This window comes from Babylonia areolata, chromosome 7 (genome assembly GCF_041734735.1).
Source record: "Babylonia areolata isolate BAREFJ2019XMU chromosome 7, ASM4173473v1, whole genome shotgun sequence".
In the NCBI taxonomy this organism is placed as follows: Eukaryota; Metazoa; Mollusca; class Gastropoda; order Neogastropoda; family Buccinidae; genus Babylonia; species Babylonia areolata.
This window is the reverse complement of record NC_134882.1, coordinates 32292761-32315113: the sequence shown is the minus strand read 5'-3', so window position 1 is coordinate 32315113 and position 22353 is coordinate 32292761. Positions and strand designations below refer to the sequence as shown.

Genomic DNA, 22353 nt, shown 5'->3' with positions numbered 1-22353 from the left:
TTTGTCGAAAAAGAAAGAGGAGAAGACATTGGGGAGTTCAGATAAAGTGTAGGTAGAAGGAAGAGGAGTCCTTTTTGCAGTTCCGAGAAGATTTGACATGACAGAGTAAAGAGATTTGGTGGATGTGGCATCGAGAACTTGAGAAGAAAAGAAGTTTGTTTTTGCTGATGAGATCATATGTTTGACTTTATTTATTTGTTTTCGGATTATTTGATTGTGGACTTGCAGTTTTGTTGATCGCCATCGTCTTTCCAGTTGGCGACGTTTGCGTTTTGCAAGTCGAATGTCTTGTGTGTACCATGGGGCAGAGGGTCTGTCAGGGAGCATGCGGGTAGTGGGGGGTGCATGTTCATCCAGCAGTTGAGAGAGGACAGTGTTGTAATGTGTGGATACGTCGGTAAGGGAAGAAATTTTGGAAAGGCGTTCAGCAGCTTGAGAAGAAAAAGTGTTAATGTTGATGGATTTCAGGTTGCGACGAGTAACAGATTTTTTGGTTCTGGTAGGTTTTGAGATATTAAGCAAGAATATAACAGCAGAATGGTCGGAAGAAAGTTTGTCAGTTACAGTCACTGACGCAACCATGGCATCAGACTCACGTGCGATTAGCCAGTCCAACGTATGGCCAGATCTGTGTGTTGGTTCTGTAACGAACTGAGAGAGAGAATGAGTGGACAGAGATTGACATAGGCGTTTGACATCAGTGGAAGTCTGGTTGTCGAAATGAAAATTGAGATCTCCGAGGATAATAAGTTTGCCAGAATGAAGGTTGTAGTAATCAAGTAGTGTTCGGAACTCATCGTGAAACTGAGAAGATGTTAGGTTATTTTTACGACAAGGCGGAGGACGATAGAGACAACAGAAGATGATTGAGTGACCGGGAACACTGAGAGTGACTTCTAGCATTTCGAAGGTATCATGTGGAAAGGCGTGGTTATGGGAGAAGGAGAGGGAAGACTCCAAGATATCTCTGTAGACGGTGGCGATGCCACCTCCACGAGACAATCGAGGAAGTGACATAGTTTTGTATCCTGGTGGGGTCAGTTGTTTAAGTTTGGGTTCGTGACCTTGTGACTTTAACCAGGTTTCGGTAAGAAATACGATATCAAAGTTTTTTTCAAAAATAAAATCAGAAATATAGTCAGTCTTTTGATCAGGGCAGACAGACATTGAACAGACAGGCGTGAAAGAGATCAGAGGTAAGGAGAGAGGAATCCAATGGTGAAGCAGGTGAGTCAGGCAGACAGACAACAGAAGAAGAAGATGGTGACTGAGCAGTGGAGGACAATGGGAAGGAAGAAAAAGGTCCGGGAGTTGAGACCGGTGTGGCAGGAGTAGGAAGCGGAGCAGAGGCTATAACTGGCACGGGGGATACATTGCAGTTCAGAATATGACTGTTGTAACTGTGCCATAATTATGTATGCAGCTTCTCTCTTCTTTCTGAGGGTGTGCACTTTTGTGATTCTGTGACCCTCCAAAGACTGACATGGATTGTGGGTTCTTTAATTGCATATAATACTACAAAGAGCATTTATAAGACAGTAGCAGGTCTGCACTTAAACTGACCTCAGAGATCAGAAAAAATAATACCCCAGAAAATGGAGTATGGCTGCCTACATGGTGGGGGTAAAAACAGTCACTCATGCAAAGCCCACTCATACATTTTGTAAGAGTGAACATAGGAGTTGCAGCCCACAAATGCAGAAGAATAAGAAAAATAATGACACTACTGTTTGAGTCTCTGTGAGAATCCTGCACTAAAACTTCTTTTCATGACCCAGGCCCATAGTAGTAATCTGCACTGTTCATCAGAACTTTTGGAGTAACACTTAGATTTGTCTGTGAAGTGGATGGCTAGACTGTTCTCCAAGTGTTCCCATTTGCACCCAGAGCACTATCAACCCACCATAGAAATGGGCCAGAGGTGGAAAATCCCACAACAATATACTCCTGATGGGCAGTAGTTTCTCCAAAGGGGAGGTAGGTATGCATGCTACCAGCAAGCAATGGCTGTCTGGCTCTGCAAAAAGTTCAATTGCAAGGTAAAGAGCATTCCGATTTAAATAAAAAGCAAATATTTCTCTATAGATGAGAGAGGACTTCTAGCAAATTAGGCATTAAATCTATACTGGAACAGATTGAAAAAAAACAACCAAAAACTTCTTCCACTTTCTTTTAAAAACAGACACAACACATGACATATTACACTGCTGCTTCTCATCCAGCCAACTGCACATGGCTCTAGGGGCAGTGGAGCAAAACAAATATAGCTTAAGAACTTTTCCATCATTATGATGTATGCAATGAAATGTCAAAACTTTCTTTTCTTTTAAGATGCAAAAACAAAACCACCACCCCCACAAAAAAAGAAAAGATTTTTTTTATATAAACAACTCCCCCTCTTCTCATGGAAATCCACTGCTAGCATGCAAAATCAACACACAAGTACTCATATTTAAATAAAGGCACACAACACTACTCAGTTCATTCAAAATATCCAGTATACTGAATCAGTAAAATAACACAGAATCAGGGATTTGAGAGAGGGGTGGGGGAAGGACTGTGAAAGCCTCTGGTGTGATGGAAATGTGACACCTCATTGAGGGGTATGCAGGCTAAGCCCTCCTGTAGCTGACAACAACAACAAAAGTTTACAAACACCAATAACAGTGCAGGACTCACCATGTTTTAATTGTTCTGCAGGGGATATTATTTAATGCCATAGAAACACACAAAAGAAACTGTTTCCTACAAGCCTAAGATCTGGTATTAAAAAAACAACATTCTGCTCATAATGGAGATGAATCTTTGGTACTTTGGCTGTTGTGTTATTTAGATTGTACACGTATGTGTGTGCATATACTCACGTTAACAGGACTGATGTAAAGAGTGTGGCAGTTTTTTTTGTTTTTGTCATCAAGTACATCGGCAGTAGCGTTGCAACAGTCGTCAGCGGCATGATGGCTAAATGCGACCCCCTTCCCTCTCCCCCATTTTCTCTCTGGAATTGCAGAGATGTCTGAAATGGCCTCTGGGGCTTTCCTGCACCAATCATGCCCAACTGACGTTTTTCTTTCTTTTTTTTTTCCTCCAGTGAAATGGAAAAGCACACTTCCACATTTCTGCGTAGCTCTCATGTTGGGTTACGCCGCTGGTCAGACATGCTCAGCAGACGTGGTGTAGCATATATGGATTTGTCCAAAGGCTGTGATGCCTCCTCGAGTAACTAAACTGAACTGAACTGAATTCCTGCAGAATACAACAGCACCAACAGTTTGCAGTTATCACAATGAATATTAAAAATGTGACAGGAGTTAAAACTTTGGCAGTAACAGAACACCAGTTTGTGGATGCAAACATCATACTTTTTTTCAGACTGGAAAACAAACATCAGGGAAATAGCATGAAAAAGAAAAAGGATTGACACAAAGAAGTCCTGACATTTTTAAAAACAAGAGCATGAAATGGGTACTTTCCCTCCTAAAGCTGACATAAACAATTTGCATAGCAATACTTGCAATTGAATTATTGAGTATATCTACATTAGAATCTTATTTACACTGATCAGGGAGCAGGCTATCACTTCCATAAATGGACAGCTTGCATCACAAAATCTGGTCAGTCTGTTTCTTAAAATAAAAGTGAACATACATGTTTGTGTTTTGTTTAATAATTAGATGATTGGTTCTGTACTTTTCATTGTCATGTACAAGCACTTGGACATCATCACTGGGACATTAGCAGTCTTCTATTGTTTATACTGGCTGCATCTCCTCATCTACAAGTGGGCTTTTCACGGGTATGCAGGTTTTTAACTTAGTTTTTAAAGTATTGTGTTAAGGGTGGAGATTTTTTGGAATTTCCCAGGTCTTCATATGTACAGACTTGCTTGTGTCTGAACTACCCTTTGTGTGTATACACACGCAGAAGATCAAATACGCACATTGGAGATCCTGTGATCCATGCGGGCGTTTAATGGTTATAGAAACAAGAACATACCCAGCATGCATACTCCTAAAAATGGAGTATGACTGCCTCCATAGTGGGGTAAAAAACAAACTGTTATTCACATAAAAACTTGCATGTGTACTTTAGTTTAACGTCTTTTCACTGTTTAGTGATATTAGACGGGTACAAAAAAAGAAAAAGGAGAGGCATGGGGTACATGAGAAGAGGTGGTGGGATGACTATAGTGAGTAGTGGAAAACGAAGAGCTATGAAGGACTGTACTAACAGTGAATTATAACATGAATTACAACAGTGAGTTAAACATCTACATAACAGTAAAAAAAACATGCTAATGATAACAAAAACATGATCAGTCAAAGGTAGATACCGACTGGACTTTGAATCAAACATTCAGAAATTTTTTGAAGTAATGAATAATTATTCAAAACATCTCGTAAGGACAAATATGTGTTTAGTGGAAACTGGTCAACTAGTTTTTGAAAGAACAGTTGTCTTGCTTTTGGACACTGGACAAGTATGTGGTAGACATTGACTTCTTTTCCGCACAGACACTATATTTTTGCAAAATTTAGTTTGAGGGGCATTCAAAACGGGATCGATGAATTAAACTTCTAACTGGTCTTGACTGGGATAGAGAAATCATTTTAGAAAGCTTGGGGTTGCTTGCTATAACTGTCTTCATACAGTGACGGTAATACTGGCAGTCTAAATCTTTTAGCCTATGTTCATGTCGATCACTTGACACTTTTTCTATACACCTATAACACTCTTGTAGATCTAAGGGAAACCTGAGGAGGATTGAGCCTTCGCTGTTACGCGCTGCCTTCCTGGCGGCCTGATCTGCCCTCTCATTTGCCAAAATTCCACAGTGAGAAGGCGCCCAAATGAATGATTTTGAATCTATGCAAAGTAGGATTTGACTATCCCTTTTATGAAAATCCATAATGTAGTTTATGGCCATAAGTATGGCGACAAGCTCAGCAGAATAAATAGAAAGATATTTGCCCAGGTGGTACATTTTCTCACAGTTCAATTCCGGTATCACAAAAGCTGCTCCCGCGTTGCCATCATCAAGAACTGAACCATATGTATAGATTTTATGATAATTTCTATACTCATCTTCTATATGAGAGCATATAAAATATTCGGTTAATCATTTTTTTGCAGATTTCTGTAGTTATATAAAAGTTTGGTTTTCTCAATTCCCAGGATGGTATGGTTGAGAATGACAATTTAACAGCAATATTTTAAAAATCAACTTCTGAATCAATGACTGAGCGTGTGTGTGTGTGTGACTGAAACCTGACTGAATGACACAGGAGACAAATGATGAGCGCCCAAAGGCAGCTCTCAGTTGGTTTTACCCAGAGAAGCAGCCTGTCGTGTAAATGACTGTATAAAGCACTTAGCTTGGTCTCTGATCGAGGATAGGTACTGTATAAGTATCCATATTCATCCGCCATCTAGGCAGCTACCCTCAATTTACTGGCGAGTGCATGCTGAGTATGTTCATGTTTCCATATCTCTTTGAACTCTTGACATGGATTACATGATTGTTTTTCTTTTGTGGATTTATCTGATGATTGTGAACACATGCAAAGCAGATTAAGGCACTAGCATGTTTGCACACCATATGATACTTCTGACACAGATGACACATTATTAACAGTAGGAATAGTTGGATCACAACCATCAGAATAAAAGATCATCAAATGTCTGAGAAAGCCCCCGTGACAGCTGTGTATGAACATAAAGAAAGATGAAGGACATCTCTCTTGGTAAAATATATCAACATCATCCTTTCTCCTTCATGAAAACATCAAAGAAACTTTGGATTGCGAGCAATATAATATTAATGCAGAAAAGCCGGAAACTGCAGTCAGCATCTGATCACTGGAACAGACTGTTGGTACTGCTCATCTTTTTTTTTCCCCCTCATTATTCCTTACCAGTAGTAACTGAAACCATAGATGCAACCTGCTCAACATCTTTCTAGTTTCACCTGCATCATGTGGCATAAGGTACAGGTCTTGGTACCATTTACAGGCAGAACAGCACATATTTTGTCTGAGGAAGGTTTAAAGAAAGACAAAGCTAGCGTAAATCCACAACTTCCAGGACTTGCTCTGGTGACATTTTGTTTCTCTTTCACATTATATTTTTATAAAGTTAATGGTTGCTGAACCTGAAAGGCTGTCCACAGAAGAATATTTAAATTGCCTTTCCACCATTGTCAATACCATAATCAATGATAACAACCAGAGAAAAAACAAGTAGCCTAACAACATGAAAATATTTCCATCAACAGTAAACATCATAAGGCACAGCTTTCAAAAAGAAATATTGTCAAAAAAATGTATAAAACTGATAAATTACCAACAAATTACACACAGTTTCAACACAATGATGAAAGCACAATGTTGCACACATTTAACACAAATGCGCAGACACACACTGCACACTACATAGATTAAAAACAGCTCTTGTTAACCTGACTTGCAACAAATTTTGTACCTTTGAAAAGAAAATTATTGACATTGATCACTTGCCTGTTATACATTTTATGCTTCAGGAAAAAATCAGTGGTTTTGTGTATGGGCACAAAAAATGTGCACCACTCATTTTTAACATCATAATTTCCATAGGGTTTTACATGATGGTTCTCATACATTCCAATTTTGGAAGAAAAAAGTCCATTATGCCAAACCAAACAATATACATATTATGCGATGTCCACAATATATAAAAACGAGAGACAATATTTCACTTTTCTATTGCCAGTAGGCAGATTTTACATGAGAACAGATGAAGCACTGTGAGTATGGAAGTCGAACATGGAACAGTAAAGAGAAAAATTCCTAGAAGTTTCCCTTCTGCCACTGACATCAGCTGTGCACTGAGGAGATGCAATCCATCTTCATTCTGGAGACAATGGGTCATATCTTTTTGACTGTATCCTGCTTGTGAATAGGAACTGTGAATAGGGTAGTCAAATAGTAAAAGGAAAAATTCCTAGAGTTAGCTTTGGCTTTGCTGAAAATCAGTTCCCAAATAGACTTTCCAGAAAGCAAATAAATTAACAAGCAGCACCCACACCTATCCACATCACTGTAAATTTAGAACTGTTAATAAACTGTGCATGAAAATTCCACTAGTTTCATTGGCTAATGATTTCAGCACTAAAAAATTGCGAGTAAAAAAAAATTACATCATATCTCATTAGTTTCAAATGATTTCATTAACATCAAATGGTCATTAGTTAATGACCAATCTAAAGATATATAATTATTTTCCTACGCAAAAAATGTTTATCTTTTTTTTTCCTTTCCTGAAAAATGGAGTTACAAAAGATTCCACAACGGTTATGATTTGTCTAAGTTCTAACAGTCCAAAAGAACAACACATACATCACACTATAGTGGCAGGCAAAATGTTAAAAAAAACAAAACCAACAGGAAACAAATTTTACATTGCAAACTCAAACAAAAACTCCAAGATACTTCTCACAGTCATTTTGTGCAGTCACAGCCCATTCACATAAGTAACAATGATAAACCACTGCCCTTTTTCAACAACAATACTGTAGACAACTGAGCAAACAATTATCCTGGTTTTGACTTCCAAGTGTAGAATAACATACACCTCACAGAGATCAACGCATCACTCACAGACCACTTGTATAACAATATCAAACATTTTTTTGTAAACAGCCTATGAATGATAATAATAAATATTATGCTAGAATATTGCAGCAAAACTCTTTCATCAAACATCCATGGTGTCCAGTTGCATGGGGAATCAAGGCCACTTGAAGAAAGCTGGAAGAAAAAGAAGGATAATGCATCATTAACACAACTTTCTTCTTCTTCTGCATTCACTCGTATGCACACGAGTGGGCTTTTACGTGTATGACCGTTTTTACCCCGCCATGTAGGCAGCCATACTCCGTTTTTGGGGGTGTGCATGCTGGGTATGTTATTGTTTCCATAACCCACTGAATGCTGACATGGATTTCAGGATCTTTAACGTGCGTATTTGATCTTCTGCTTACATATACACATGAAGGGGGTTCAGGCACTAGCAGGTCTGCACATATGTTGACCTGGGAGATCGTAAAAATCTCCACCCTTTACCCACCAGGCACCGTCACTGTGATTCGAACCCGGGACCCTCAGATTGAAAGTCCAACGCTTTAACCACTCGGCTATTGCGCCCGTCAGCACAACTTTCAGCTCTGCTGAAATCAGATTGAACAGTACAGATATTTTCTTTAAGTTAATTATATAGAAAAGGGTACAGGCTTGTTTTCACATATGTATAATAATAAACAAACTACAGTGTTCTCCTCAAGTTGTATATCAATGATGAACAGTGAAACAGAATCCAACATGCTCATGTACAAAGACGAAGGCAGCCTTGAACACATACTCTAAAGTAAATGTGACAACATGACACAAATAATAAAACTTATTTCAATGCCTGTTTTAGATTATCAGAATCAGAAACTGATTGACTCAGTGTGGTGAAGTTTTTGATACATACAGATTAAAAGCATAACAGTAAAATTTGGCAGTGTAACAAAACCCTACACAAATGATTCAACTTTAAACAGATGCAATAGCTGGATTATTACACAGCTATGATTCCATTCTTAGAGTCCAATGGGTCTATAACTTGAAAAAGGGCATCATATGATGGAAATTTTTCTTTATTTCCACATCACCATGCATGCAGATCTATTACTCCTCTAATCCATGTGTGTATACAGAAGATCAAATATGCATGTTAAAGATTTCACTGGGTTGTAAGCTTTCGTGTTAAATCGACAAGTATGTCAGGTTTAGCTACTGGCAATACTTAGTGAAATATGAATTTTTTTTACTTATCTGTTAGGAATGTCAAAACTTTGTCAGTTGCTTTGCTGTTTCCAAGTCATGTCCAAAAACATTTCTGAGAAAACTGGAGCAGCAAATGAAACTTACAGCTCAAAACTGAAATGACATTATATTATGATAAGGATTTAAAGTTCTGACAACCACCATGCAGACATTTTTTTTTTTAATAAAAGAAAGAGGTACACTCTGTGTTCAACACTGAACATTTTCATTCTTTTCACCTTTGGCATGCATAAATAATACAATTCTACAATTCTGTTCAACACCTCCATCAGTCAGCCACTTACCAAAGGTTCAAAACTTGACAGAAGATGGACAGTCTGGTCAGTCATCAACTTGTTACCATGGCAGACCAAAAGCCACGCTGAAGAACATCCAGCAAACTAGAGAACAGACATCAGGGAAATAGCATGGAAAAAAACAGCAACTTCAGGAGGGCAAAAAAAAACCAACAAAAAACAACAACAATAAAACCACCACAATAATACTGCAGAAAACTGAAGTCGCCTCAGTGAACAAAGTCTAAAACCCTTCCATAATTCTCCCAGCTGCCACCATGTGCTGTTATTGTGTTGGGCATCTGGAAGATTTTTAGGTGGGCTTCAAACTATGTTCATTGAGCTCACTTCAGTTGTGTTTAGTCAGCCATTGCATGGCAGAGAAACAAGGGCCTTCAAATGGACAGATTTTGCTAAGGTATGATAACATTACACCAAATGTGAACAGAATGTTCCACTGGTCTTTTTATTATGTATTCAATCTACAATTACTCCAAAGGTAGTTAGGTACGGCCAGGTCAGATAGAGAGGTGAACATCTGAAGCAAAATCTAGTCACTGCTGCATATATGGTTTAAGACAACACCATCAAAATCTATTCCACAAAAATAGACAGACCTGCAGAGAAAAAGACAGATGATGCTTCATGAATTCTAAAAGTGTATCATGTAATTATCCAAACACAGGAGGCTGCATGGAAGGAGACAATGATTCACTTTCCACAAAAAACAAAACTTTACCTGTATGGGTAACCCATGTGCTTGATTTTGAACACATACAGCAGAAGGCAGAAGAAAACAGCTATGCACCCCAGACCGCAAATGGCCACAACTGAAACACATTTTATTTCAAGGTATATCTATCTGTATTGAATCATATATGCATATAACCCTTGGATATTAAGTATATTGAGTCATACATGCATATAAACCTTGGATATTAAGTGTATTGAGTCATACATGCATATAAACCTTGGATATTAAGTACACTGAGTCATACATGCATATAAACCTTGGATTTAAACTAACATGTTAGTGGAGGAAAATAATGGCAAAAAACCTTTCCATCATTACAAAAATGACTACAGAGATGCTATGAAGTTTTGGAAAAAGGACACACACATCACACTGTGCACACACACAAACAATTATAAATCATGGAAAAAAAACAACAACACTAATGGTGTTCTTACACGATTTTACCAATATATACATTTGGTCTCTTTGCTCTTCCAGTCTCTCCTCCAATCAAACATTAACATGCATAAAGGATATTCAGATCCCAGCCCACAACAGGCAAACTATCTTCAGTGGTTTTCAACACATATCAACTCACTTCTCTTTGTCATCAGTTCACATTTCAAGAAGCACGCTTCATTGAGGAGGATGAACCCAGCCACAATAGCAACCTGTACTCTTGGTCAAGGAAGAAATAGTTATGTCCACAAATCAACCATTCTGAGAAACAAGTATCTTGTTCTTCTTCTGCGTTCGTGGGCTGCAACTCCCACGTTCACTCGTATGCACACGAGTGGGCTTTTACATGTATGACTGTTTTGAAACAAGTATCAAATGTGATGAAAAATAAATCTGAGAGGCTGACAAAATGAATGGTTGAGGCTGTATTGCCATTGCTGTCAAGCTGCAAGAACACAGCCATGAAAAAACACCAGCATATTTCATTATCTGAATAGTTTATGGACAATCAAATGGAAAAAAAGAGCTCATAATGATTAATGTGATGCTACTTGTAATTCTTGAGAAGAAAAAAATAAAGAATTTCAACCACCTATGTTCACAAAAGCATATCAAGCTAGAAGATCTGCTGTTCATTTACACAAAGCACTGATGTAGAAATATTTCTCTAAAAAGAAAGAATGCATCAAAGGATATGCAAGAAGATGACAAGATAGGTCTCAAACACAAACTGGCCCTGGAAGTCAGCGTAAATGAAGTGCTGCACACCAATGTATCACATTTTATCACATAATCCCCTGACAGAATGTCATCTGCAGCAATGTCACACAGATACATAATAACATGGTATTTCATTAAACCAACAACAAACACACAAACATAGTCATGTTATTTTGGTGAAAATCTATATCATATCAAGAGTATGCTTACATCCCAGCAAGTGACAATTCCACTCACACTGATGCAAGTAGAAGAAACTGTGTCATGAATTAAGTCTATATTTTATTGATACTTCTGCCCATGTGACCCTTCAGATAGATAACTACGCCCCCAACCCCTCCCATCCCCCATCCCCTTATCCCCGCCCAACCACCTTTCCAACCTTCTTCATTCGAGGGCTGCAACTCCCACATTCACTTGTATGTACATGAGTGGGCTTTTACATGTATCTATGTACCCATGTTTTTGCCCCGCTATGTAGGCAACCATAATCAATTTTTCGGGGGTGTGCATGCTGGGTATGTTCTTGTTTCCATCCACCGAACGCTGACATGGATTACAGGATCGTTAACGTGCGTATTTGATCTTCTGCTTGCTCTTACACACAAAGGGGGTTCAGGCACAAGCAGGTCTGCACATATGTTGACCTGAGAGATTGGAAAAATCTCCAACCTTTACCCACCAGGCCCCGTTACTGAGAATCGATCCAGGGACCCTGAGATTGCGAGTCTAATGCTTCAACCACTCAACTACTGCGCCCATCCCTTTCCAACCATGAAAGTATCATGATCCAGCTGTTACTATGCCAATATGCCAAGCTCACCGTCTCTCCAGTTTGCGGGTTCTTGTACATTGGTGGAGGTTTGAGGATTTGATTCCACATCTGGCCAGATGTCATAGCAAATATCATCATCTGGAAGCATACAGTGTTCTGAATGTACAAACTGCTAACTTTTAACGACTGAGACATCTGTGAGGTACAAACTTAACACAATACTACACCTATATTAGCATATCTCACACACACACACACACACACACACACACACACCACACACACATGACACACACAAATGCAGCCAACTGTAGATGTGATGATTGAAAGTAATTTCATAACTTTCTGGGGGTTTTTTAATACTGTTTTCACATGCACACTAATACATACTATGAGTGCATAGACACACAACTCAACCATAAGCAAAACAGCTTATCTTTATCTGAACACACAACTATACATACACAGACACTATTTCCCAAAGCAAAAATGGATATGTCTGTCAGCTAAATAATCATGACCTTTATTAAAAAATGTATGTAGTCACACTCTAAGCTATAAATTCCAACTTTTTTTTATCACTAACTGATCTTTTTTTGTTGTTGATTACAAACAATAAACAATTAAAAACACACAGGAACAATAAGGAAACTATGTTACTGAATAACTCACCACATACAACAATACAAATAAAGACCAGCCGCCGTGGCGAAGTGGTTAGTGTCGTGGACTGACGGCTGGGAGGATGCAGGTTCGAATCCCAGCGGAGGTGGGTTTTTCGGCCCGTGGCCGGCTCCTACCCAGAGTTGAGTGTGCTGTGGGCTTAAATGGGGAGACTGGGACCACACAGTCGAGTGTCATCCACATCAAGGATGTGTCTTTGGGTGTGTTGCTCTAATTACCTGACCAACACTGCAAGTGTCTGTATCTCTCGGGCCTGGTTAACGCCGGGATATCATTATGACAGGAAGCGTAGAGTACAGTCTTGTCATGCAGTCCCAAACCAAAATGGACCTCCATAGCAACATCGTCATCATCATTGTCATCCTCCTCCTCCTTCATCGTCATCAATATAAACAAAATAGTCTCAAAGTCTGTGGCCTTTCATGCCCTGCTCTCATGGTGACCTCAGTTTCGATACCCCTCCATTTCCATGCTTGGAGTGAGTCCTGTCAATGTCGTCAGTGTTGGCAGATTCATGGGGGGGCTGTTGTTTGAGGGGCGTGGTGGCGGTCTCCACTCTGGGAGGGACGCTCACTCAGTCTGGCTCCGCGACTAAGCCATTATTGTCGTTAGAAGGAGGCTTAGTAGGTGGTGTCCTATGTACATTAAAACAGAACAGGCACCACTGAACACCACCGAAGTGACTCAGCAGCAGTGCAGGGTCTCCTCTGGTGTGTGGCCTCCTGGTGACCTAACATCGATGGTTCCCTGTGGACTGCCGATGCTGGAACTGCGACGGACGAACCCAGGTGTGGCCGTGTATGGGGGAATCTAAATGAGCGGCGTGGGAGTAATGCCACTGCAACGGAGCAGATGATGGGGCAGCCAAAAAACAAACAAACAAAAAAACAAAAAAAAAACCCAATACAAACAAAGACACAATTCCATTTGTGTGCACAAATTCAAAGGTTCATTTGTTCCTTAAAAAATCCATGTTTGTACAGAAACTGCATCTGCGAAACCAGCAAGGTGCCTGCACCATAAGCATGGTGGAAGTGACCCCAAAGAAACGCCAGAAGCTGTAAAGCGTTTTGAACACACCTTATTCTGCACAAAAAGATTCCAATGCACACACACACACACACACACACACACACACACTCACACACACATCACTCAACAGTATGATCTGCAATCCCTTTCCAAAGGAACCTCTCCTACACACTTTCACTAGCTCAAGCTCAGTCTGAATGCCTTTGAATTTTTGCATACTCTTCTTCTTCTTTGATCGTGGGCTGCAACTCCCATGTTCACTCGAATGTACACGAGAGGGCTTTTACTTGTATGACCATTTTAACCTCACCATGTAGGCAGCTATACTCTGTTTTTGGGGGTGAATTTTTGTATACATCTGCAGACAAACGAAACGGTGGGCTTACTAAAACAGTGATACTAGAAAGAACGCACACACAGGACAAACGAAACGGTGGCCTAACTAAAACAGTGGTACTGGAAAGAACACACACAGGACACACCAGAACGGAAACAGCCCAACCAGTGGGGTCTGTGAGGAAGTGCAGACTGTTGCGCTTCACGTAGAGGAGGGCAGCCACCACACACACCAGCAGTGCCAGGCACACCATGCTTGTGTAGTTGGGAGGTCGGACGATACGGATCTGTTCAATGAGAATTGAAAATTAATCACCACTGTTTGTTGTTATATAATTTCTTTTTTCTTTTTTTACTAGAAAATTAATAATTGTTGTTATTCAGTTTTGTTATTACAAGAAAATAAATAATCAATGTTTGTGTTATCTGTTTTGTTGTTCTTGTTATTTCATTCTAATCTCAGCGCTGATTTTGATTAACATGGGGATTACCTTTTGATAAGATTTATTCATCTGCTTTATATATTTAGGTGTTTGTCTGACCGGTTAGTTAGGTTATTTGGGTAGGTTGTGTGTGTGCAGCTTCATTATTTATGAGTTTGTTAGTTCTGCATATTTATTCATCCAGAGAAAACTGAAGAGAGTGCCTGATTTATTATGCGTGTATATGTATGTGTGCATGTGTGACTCTGCACTTAATGCAAGTGTGTGTGTGTGTGTGTGTGTGTGTGTGTGTGTGTGTGTGTGTGTGTGTGTGTGTGTGTGTGTGTGTGTTCTATCCCTTCTTCTATCTTCCTACTCCCACACTCCCACCTTGAAATCATCTAATTTTTCAAACAAACTTAATTAACACACTTACAAGTTTGAGTATGAATATCATTCTATTTGAATATACATGAAAAGTTAGTACCTAAGACCCTGAACCTTTCTGTACAAGTGTTTCCACAATATTGAACAACAACAAAAAAAGTTATGTGGAAGACTGTATCATTCCAAACTTGCAAATGAAAAGGGCGAATACAACCAAAATGAAAACATGCTCCTTGTGGATGCAAAAGAAACAGATCTTAAAAAAGAAAAGAAAAGAAAAAGCTCAATGTCTTTGTGGCATCACTGTACTGCTTAAAACCTCAGTGCTGGTTACAGAGATAAGATAAGATAAGATAAGATAAGATAAGATTAAGATAAGATAAGAATAACTTTATTATCTCCAACTGGAGAAATTTGGTGAGGTGCATTATCACAACATAGACAAGTAAACAACATGGGGACCATAACTGTAAAAGTCAACAACAGCTTTTACGAATATTACGAAGATACAAATTAAAAAATATCACATACACCATTTCATACATACATCCACACACTGCAGGTAATAACTAGTATTCTTAATGTAAAAACAGAAAGAATTAAGAAACATTATTTGAATATAATTATAAGCATAGCCTACTACTGCACATTGATTATAGACAGATAAGATAAGAATAAAGATAAATTGCGCAAAAACTGCAACCAGATAATCAGCACCCACCCGCACGCACCCACCCCCCACCCACCCCACACACGCGGATTACTTGATTAAACAAGAGTAATAAACATAGTGAAAGAGTGGAAGTTTAGCCTTCTCATTTGACGTTTTGTTGCAACCAAGGCCTCTTTACTTCTAGCTTTAGTCCTTGCTTTCTTCTTCACCAAATGAATCCATCCAAGAATACAAGTATTTGTGACTGAAGCTGACATGTTAGTTTGTGCAAAGCAAAAACATTGTGAAGGAAAAAACAAAGAAAAAACAACAGCAACACAGACCTCCTACATGTGGACACACAAAAAAGTGAACTAAAAAAAACCCCAAACTAAGTGAATAAATAATCACACATAATCAATTGTGTAGAATAGATTATGAAATAAATAATGATCCAAAGCACACAAACAAGCGTGCAATTTGTTAAAATCCATCTGTCTGTCTTCAGTGAACATTTTGGATCCCAGATTTCAATCAACTAACAACAAATCAAACCATATTCACCAGTATTTGTGTCCTCTCTGCTACAAATCGGACAATCTGCTCAGCAGCAAATCCTAGCCTGAAAAAAGAAAATGGGATAGATGAGGTGCAAGTTAACGGAAAAAAATGAACTGTTCTGTAATTCAAGCTGTTTGTTAGCTTTTTCATTTAAAAAAAATTCATTTGTATGCTAGTTTGTTTGCTTCTTTCTCTGTTCTTTACAGTATATGTTTCATTACATCAGGGTGTAAAACATATATGATGATTGTTTTCGTTTCTTTGGTTATTTTTCATACTTATGGCAGTTATTGTTTGAAATGATACAATATGGATACTTGTATAGCGTCCATCCTCAGTCGAAGACCAAACTCCAAGCGCTTTACAAACACCAAGTCATTTGAATATGTACAATAGCAAGATGCCTTAATAAAAAAAAAAAATTGCATGACAGTGGTGATGGTGCAAATTTAAGTGAGTATTCACTAATGTGTGTGTGTGTGTTCCATCCTCCTGTGCACATGCTTCCATGTATGCGAGGATATGTGCATGGACATGTGAAAAGCCTATACAACTACTGAGTTTATACTTGAAGTCACTTTTTATATGCCTCCCATACAACATAACATTAAGTTACCATGTTATGCCCTTCATTTGAACTGAAAGCAAAATACTATGTGCACTGTGCCCATGGATTTTCACATCATCTGCTGGCTTCTTTAATGAAAACACTCACAGATATATTCTTTCTACTTCATTCACACACTCATATGCATACAAATACACATACACATTTGTAATGTGCACACACTTGCACACCCACACACAAACACACACACACACACTCTTGTACACATGCACACGAGCATGCATGCACATTACCTACATAATTATGATTCATAAGAAATGACAGACAAGTGTGTACAAGCATGCATACACATTGCCTACATATGATTCATAAGAAATGACAGACAGGTGTGTACAAGCATGCATACACATTGCCTACATATGATTCATAAGAAATGACAGACAGGTGTGTAAAAGCATGCATACACATTGCCTACATATGATTCATAAGAAATGACAGACAGGTGTGTACAAGCATGCATACACATTGCCTACATATGATTTATAAGAAAAGACAGACAGGTGTGTATGGTTTCATACTATGATGCCCACTGTACCTTTGAATTTCCATGATGTCTGTCTTCTTAGGTTTGCCTTTGGATGGGTAATGTACAAATACTGGAGCAATGTTCATTCTCAACTGCAAAACACATACAAACAAACATGTACAAATACCAAATGCATACAGACACACATACATGCTCAACATGAACATATCTCTGGCTCACAGCAAATACAAAAAAAAAAGAAAAGAAAAAAAGAATCAAATTCATGTACAATTTCTGAAAACAAACTGCCAGAGACAACAACACAATACTGCAACATTTTCTTTTTTCAAGATGACTGTCAGCACTGTATGAATTTCACACTTCTAACTCACATACAGAGTTAAGCCACATCATATGTGTTGATGCGTTATACAGACACTACTCACAAGAACTGAACACCACTGAAAGAACTCATAGAAACCTGACACCAAAAGCCATTCATGAAAAACTGTGACTCCAGTTATGACAATAAATCTGTGTGTGGCTGGGTAAAGGAAAGCTGGATTTTAAAAGGTCTGGTAGCCTTTTACAGCCATCAGAGCTCGGTATTCAAATCTACTGTGTCTAGGGCTTCGCATATGAAGGCAGAGTCCAATCTTCTCCTTCCGCCATTTTAAGCTTCCCCAACCAAGTCAGGTACCCAGTCACTCCTGGGTAGAGTGAGGAAAATCTTATTCTTATTCTTGTTGCTTATAGTCCAGCCGACCACACAGGGCCATATCAGGACTGTCAAACTATACAAATGCTTTACCACCCCAACACAAAACTGTCACATCTACAAAAAACACTAAAACAAACCCACAAAACACAGTTCATGACACAGTATCCCAACCATTTAGTTCCTTATGGCAAATAAGACTAAGCCATGCTGAGGACGCCAGCCATTCCGCTTAATTTATCATCCCCAGATTACAAAAAATCGTAAAAAAGGAAGAAAAAAAACCCAATACTTAAAAGCCAAACAAAAAATACATTAAAAAGGCCATATTGGCAAATAGCACTGCAGAATGTGCAGCAAGTGCCCATCCCAGTGTTTACATCTCACTACCTAATCATCAGAACAAAACAACACAGACAGTACATCGCAGACCGCGGAAAAGAGAAAAAAGTGTCAAGGCTTGCTTTAAAAAGGACAGGGGAATGGACTGGGAAGGCAGAAACAAGAGACAACAGTGAAGGAAGAAAAAAAAAGGCAGAAACAAAGAGAGGGATAGAAAAGAGGAAATTTCTAGCACAGAATTTCCAGAAGGCAGAGATGCTATTTATACTGAAAGACCCCCGGCATCCCCATGGGGGTAGTGAGGAAAATCAGTGTCAAAACTAAAATGCCTTAACTGCATTTAGTGGGCCACTAAAGAATCCATGGTGAAGGGCTACACAAACAACCAAACAAATCAATGAACAAGCTAAAATACTTGTTAAGCTTTAAAGTTCAAACTAATCTCACACCTCTTAAAAGATCAACTGATCTTAACGTTACTTTATATAAACTATGAACTCACATGCTCAAAGACCTCAGGGGCTTCATCTACGTCTGCCATGGCGAAGAACATCTTGCTGCAGTATTCTTTTGAAGAGTGCCATGAATTGGCCACAATTTTAAACTCCTCCTGGGCTTCTCTGTAAATTGTGATACAAAACATTGGAACAAACTGATTGGAGATTTATAATGGGATTTCATGTTTTATACATGGTGTTAAAGCATTTCAACCAGCACTGCTTATGATAGAAATACAAATCTAGAAACTTTTCCTGTTGACAGTTTTTATCGCTATTTGTGTGACAGGATGTATTGAATAATACAAAACTGAGAGAACACAGGTATCAAACTGATAACACTGTCCTAATTCTATTGCTCAAAATCAAAATAAATGTACTCTATATTGATACCTAATACAGATATGAACTATATATATAATTAATATATACATACTGACTTAACAGACAGACAAATCACACATGTATGCTTGTTTTATCATTCTAAAACTGGATTTTCACAAGTGAAATAACATTGATGAGAAAATCACATGCACAAAAAAAAAAAGAAAAAAAGAAAAAAAAGAAAAGTCTAAAAGCTTCTTTTCATCAAATAATAGACACTGGTAAATGTTCACTAACTTGACCTAAATATTTAACAATCTTTACTAAATGTTCACTAAAAATGCCAAAATGTTTGACAAGCAGATACGCAAACTGATATATGAAACTATATCGACATCAATATTTGACAAAAAATCAACTGTGACACTTCCTGATAAATGTCCTAGTAAGTGGGCAAAGAACTGAGACTGTTCAAAATAGTTAAATCAACATAAAGATTTTTTTTTTTTAACACAAAAGACAAACCATCGCTTACTTGCACATAGGACACTTTCGATCAGACTGTGATGCTGTCAGCAGTATGATGACGGAATAATTGCGTGGCCCTGCCACAACATAGCGATAAAACCTGTCCCCTTTCAGACGGATGACAGAGTCTTTCTTGTTTAAGTCTGTTAGACGATGCACTCTGTCAGCAAGAGTATCCTGTGCAGAGCAGTCAAAACCATGTGTGAACAATCAACAACTGCCACAATCAAGTAGTAATTAAATACAATTGGAAGACAACCTGTTTCTAATCTATGGTCGGGAGGTACTGTTTAAGCAGCATGCACTGTCTGCTGTTGTCTTAGTCAATAAAAACCTGAATTCTGGAATTTCAGTAATTTTGTCCATTTCTACACCGTACTGGGGCTGAAACAACATGCCTACTATAAGTTGAAAATAAAAACAAATACACTGCTCTACTTCCCACATGCATCACAACAATGATTTGCTTCCTGCATTATTTTCACAGGTTCTCAATCCGCTCTATTCGGTGTCCAAACACCTTTTTGTAGGATTTCTCTAAGTATGAGCAATGATCTTAAAAACAATGCTTTGTTTAGTTTGCTGAGATTTTTTGTGTGTATGATTAATAGGGCAATATGTTTCCTGACTCTGCAAGACAAATGAAATTAATGAAATAAAACAATCATCATTATCTGTTTCACTAATTCTCACCAATTGTAAAAAAAAAAAGAAGTTAAAAAAAGTTAAAAAACAAAACAAAAATAAAAAAACAAAAAAACCCCATAAAGCAACAACAACAAATCAGCCAGATCAAGCCAAACTGTGAAAGTGAAAAGATACAATGTTTCATTCATAAATAAATTAACGAGCAAAATATAAAATAATGAACAAAATATACATAGTGTAAATAACTGCAAAAAAGTGAGTGCTCAACGTCTAGCTATGTTTAGACTTATGAAGTATATTGAATTTTACAGGAGAAATATAAGACTGATAGAAAATCTAGTGACATTCCTTCAAACTTTGTGAACTTAACTGCGATCCCTGCCATGGTTGCCATGCTGACAGTTTCCAGTACATGACAGGAACAGCAGCTCCCAGTTCTGGAGCACACCCCATATTTACAGGAAATCCCACCTATCTGCGTGGACACCATGTAGAGAGGAAAGAGAATTAACTGGCAGAGGGAAAAAAAAGGAGGGTCATGTCACTGAGATTGTTATGAACGAGACATCTATAACAAGTTCGCTGCCCTCTGGAAGTGGTACTACAGATTCTACCCCCAACCTCTCAGTTTAAGCTTGTTTCTATCCGTCCCCCTAGCATTCACAACTCGACCCCTTCAACGAGATTATATTTTTTCATCCCTTCTAGCCCAGATATATGGCCATACGTTGTTCTTTGAGAGAGAGAGAGAGAGAGAGAGAGAGAGAGAATGATGGACATGGTCTTCATGTGAAGGCCTGCATGGTGTTGGGGTGGAGGAGAGGGGAATGGGGTGAAGTGACTCCGCGAAGCGGGAGCCGGAACGGACGACACAAACCTGTGTTGATCTCACTTCTGACCACATGGGTCACTTTTCTTCTGAACCATTCCACCTCGATACATGTGTAAAACGGGATTTGTCTTATGCCAGTCAGTCTAGCTAAACAAGACGCGTCTGTCTTTCCCCCGCCTGCCCCCAACCCCCCATCCATCGTGATCCTTTCACGAGCAAACACAGAGCCTATCCATTGGACGTTCAGTTGGTCACATGCACAAACACAAGCATGCGGACAGTGACAATAATTATAGCAGACGAAAATTCATGACGACGACGTTTTTCTTCTTCTATCACCTTTGAAACAACAACTAAACGAAGAAGACTGCTTTAATGTAAACCAAAAACAACAGACGATTCGATGTCTAATGTGCATAATTTATCTAATTCGTCGACTTATTTCCAAGTCGAAAGCCTTCAAATGTGAACGTGTATGTGTGCTGAGATGATGCTTTGATGCAGTTTAACACCTTCACCATCCCTTAATCCTGACTTAATACTGTGGGGAAAAAAAATCTTACCTCTTTTTTCAGTTTTGTATTTGCAAGCGTTACCAAGCAGATAGTGACGATCCATCCATACAACCTCGTCATGGCTATCTCGTCTGCTTTCAAGCGGCTGGCAGCGTTGGTGTTTCCAGTTGTTTTATTCGGGACAGACAGGCGTTAACTATCTCCTACACAGGACAACCATTATTTCAAACTGACACTGATCGAATAATGACTGATTTTTTTAATGGTAATCTGAAAGAATGTTTATGTCTCAGGATTATTGATTCAGATGATGGAGCGAATGACGTGGCAGTAACAGGTGCTTCGATTGGATTAATTACAACCATTGAAAACAAAGAATGCGTGTTGACACTCAAGGAGCCGAGACCGCGATGCGCAGGATAACGGTTCCCTGGGTACCCAGTGAAAAGGTACCCCAGGGCAAACGTCGTGTTTATGGTGTGTCATCAAATCACACACACACACACACACACATACATATATAATCATGCACCTGCACATATTCAAATCAGTCAAGCAGCATTTATGGTCCAGCTGGCTATGTGTGCCAACATCTTATCTCTATTAAACTGAACAACTCTATCAGGTGTGTTTGTGTTAATAAAATACTCTGTCCGCGCGCGCGCGCGCGCGTGTGTGTGTGAATTTACACTCCTTTTCTATCTTTTAATGTTCTTCACACTTACACTTAGAAATACTGGGCACAAAGGGTTAAAATCATATCTTTGCTAAGGAGAACACTTTAACATCATACCAGAACAGACCACCCCTGTGAATGTGGCAGTAACTTATTGTCAAGTAAATCTTACAGAAAAAAAATGGCTTAGCTTCAAACGGCAAGCCTGTTTCATTCTGTATTTGCATTCTAAGATGATTAAATAACTGCATAGTCAAAGTGTGTGTCTTAAAGTAT

At 38.8% G+C, this 22353-nt stretch overlaps 1 protein-coding gene and 1 long non-coding RNA gene across 2 annotated transcripts; both read right to left on the bottom strand.

The window, feature by feature from the left end:
* Positions 1–4444: 4444 nt before the first annotated feature.
* On the bottom strand, positions 4445–9929 carry LOC143284232 (uncharacterized). The gene is made up of 3 exons (XR_013055508.1): positions 9879–9929; positions 9149–9244; positions 4445–7784 (listed from the first exon to the last, which is right to left on the bottom strand). It is a non-coding gene; the product is annotated as an uncharacterized LOC143284232 (long non-coding RNA).
* Positions 9930–11019: 1090 nt separating this feature from the next.
* Positions 11020–21609, bottom strand: LOC143283827 (dolichyl-diphosphooligosaccharide--protein glycosyltransferase subunit TUSC3-like). The gene is made up of 8 exons (XM_076590201.1): positions 21450–21609; positions 19414–19583; positions 18560–18677; positions 17067–17149; positions 15907–15964; positions 14028–14168; positions 11878–11967; positions 11020–11094 (listed from the first exon to the last, which is right to left on the bottom strand). Exons 1-8 carry the CDS (start codon positions 21519–21521, stop codon positions 11020–11022), a joined length of 807 nt encoding a protein of 268 aa, XP_076446316.1. The 5' UTR covers positions 21522–21609.
* Positions 21610–22353: the final 744 nt, after the last annotated feature.

Excerpts from the sequence above, each read along its gene's own strand:
- LOC143283827 (XM_076590201.1), bottom strand. The coding sequence starts at position 21,521 with ATGACGAGGTTGTATGGATGGATCGTCACTATCTGCTTGGTAACGCTT. Across the intron at positions 19,584-21,449 it reads ATACAAAACTGAAAAAAGAG|GATACTCTTGCTGACAGAGT; the intron begins GTAAGATTTTTT and ends TGCTCTGCACAG. Across the intron at positions 11,968-14,027 it reads GTTGGGCTGTTTCCGTTCTG|ATGATGATATTTGCTATGAC; the intron begins GTGTGTCCTGTG and ends GTATGCTTCCAG.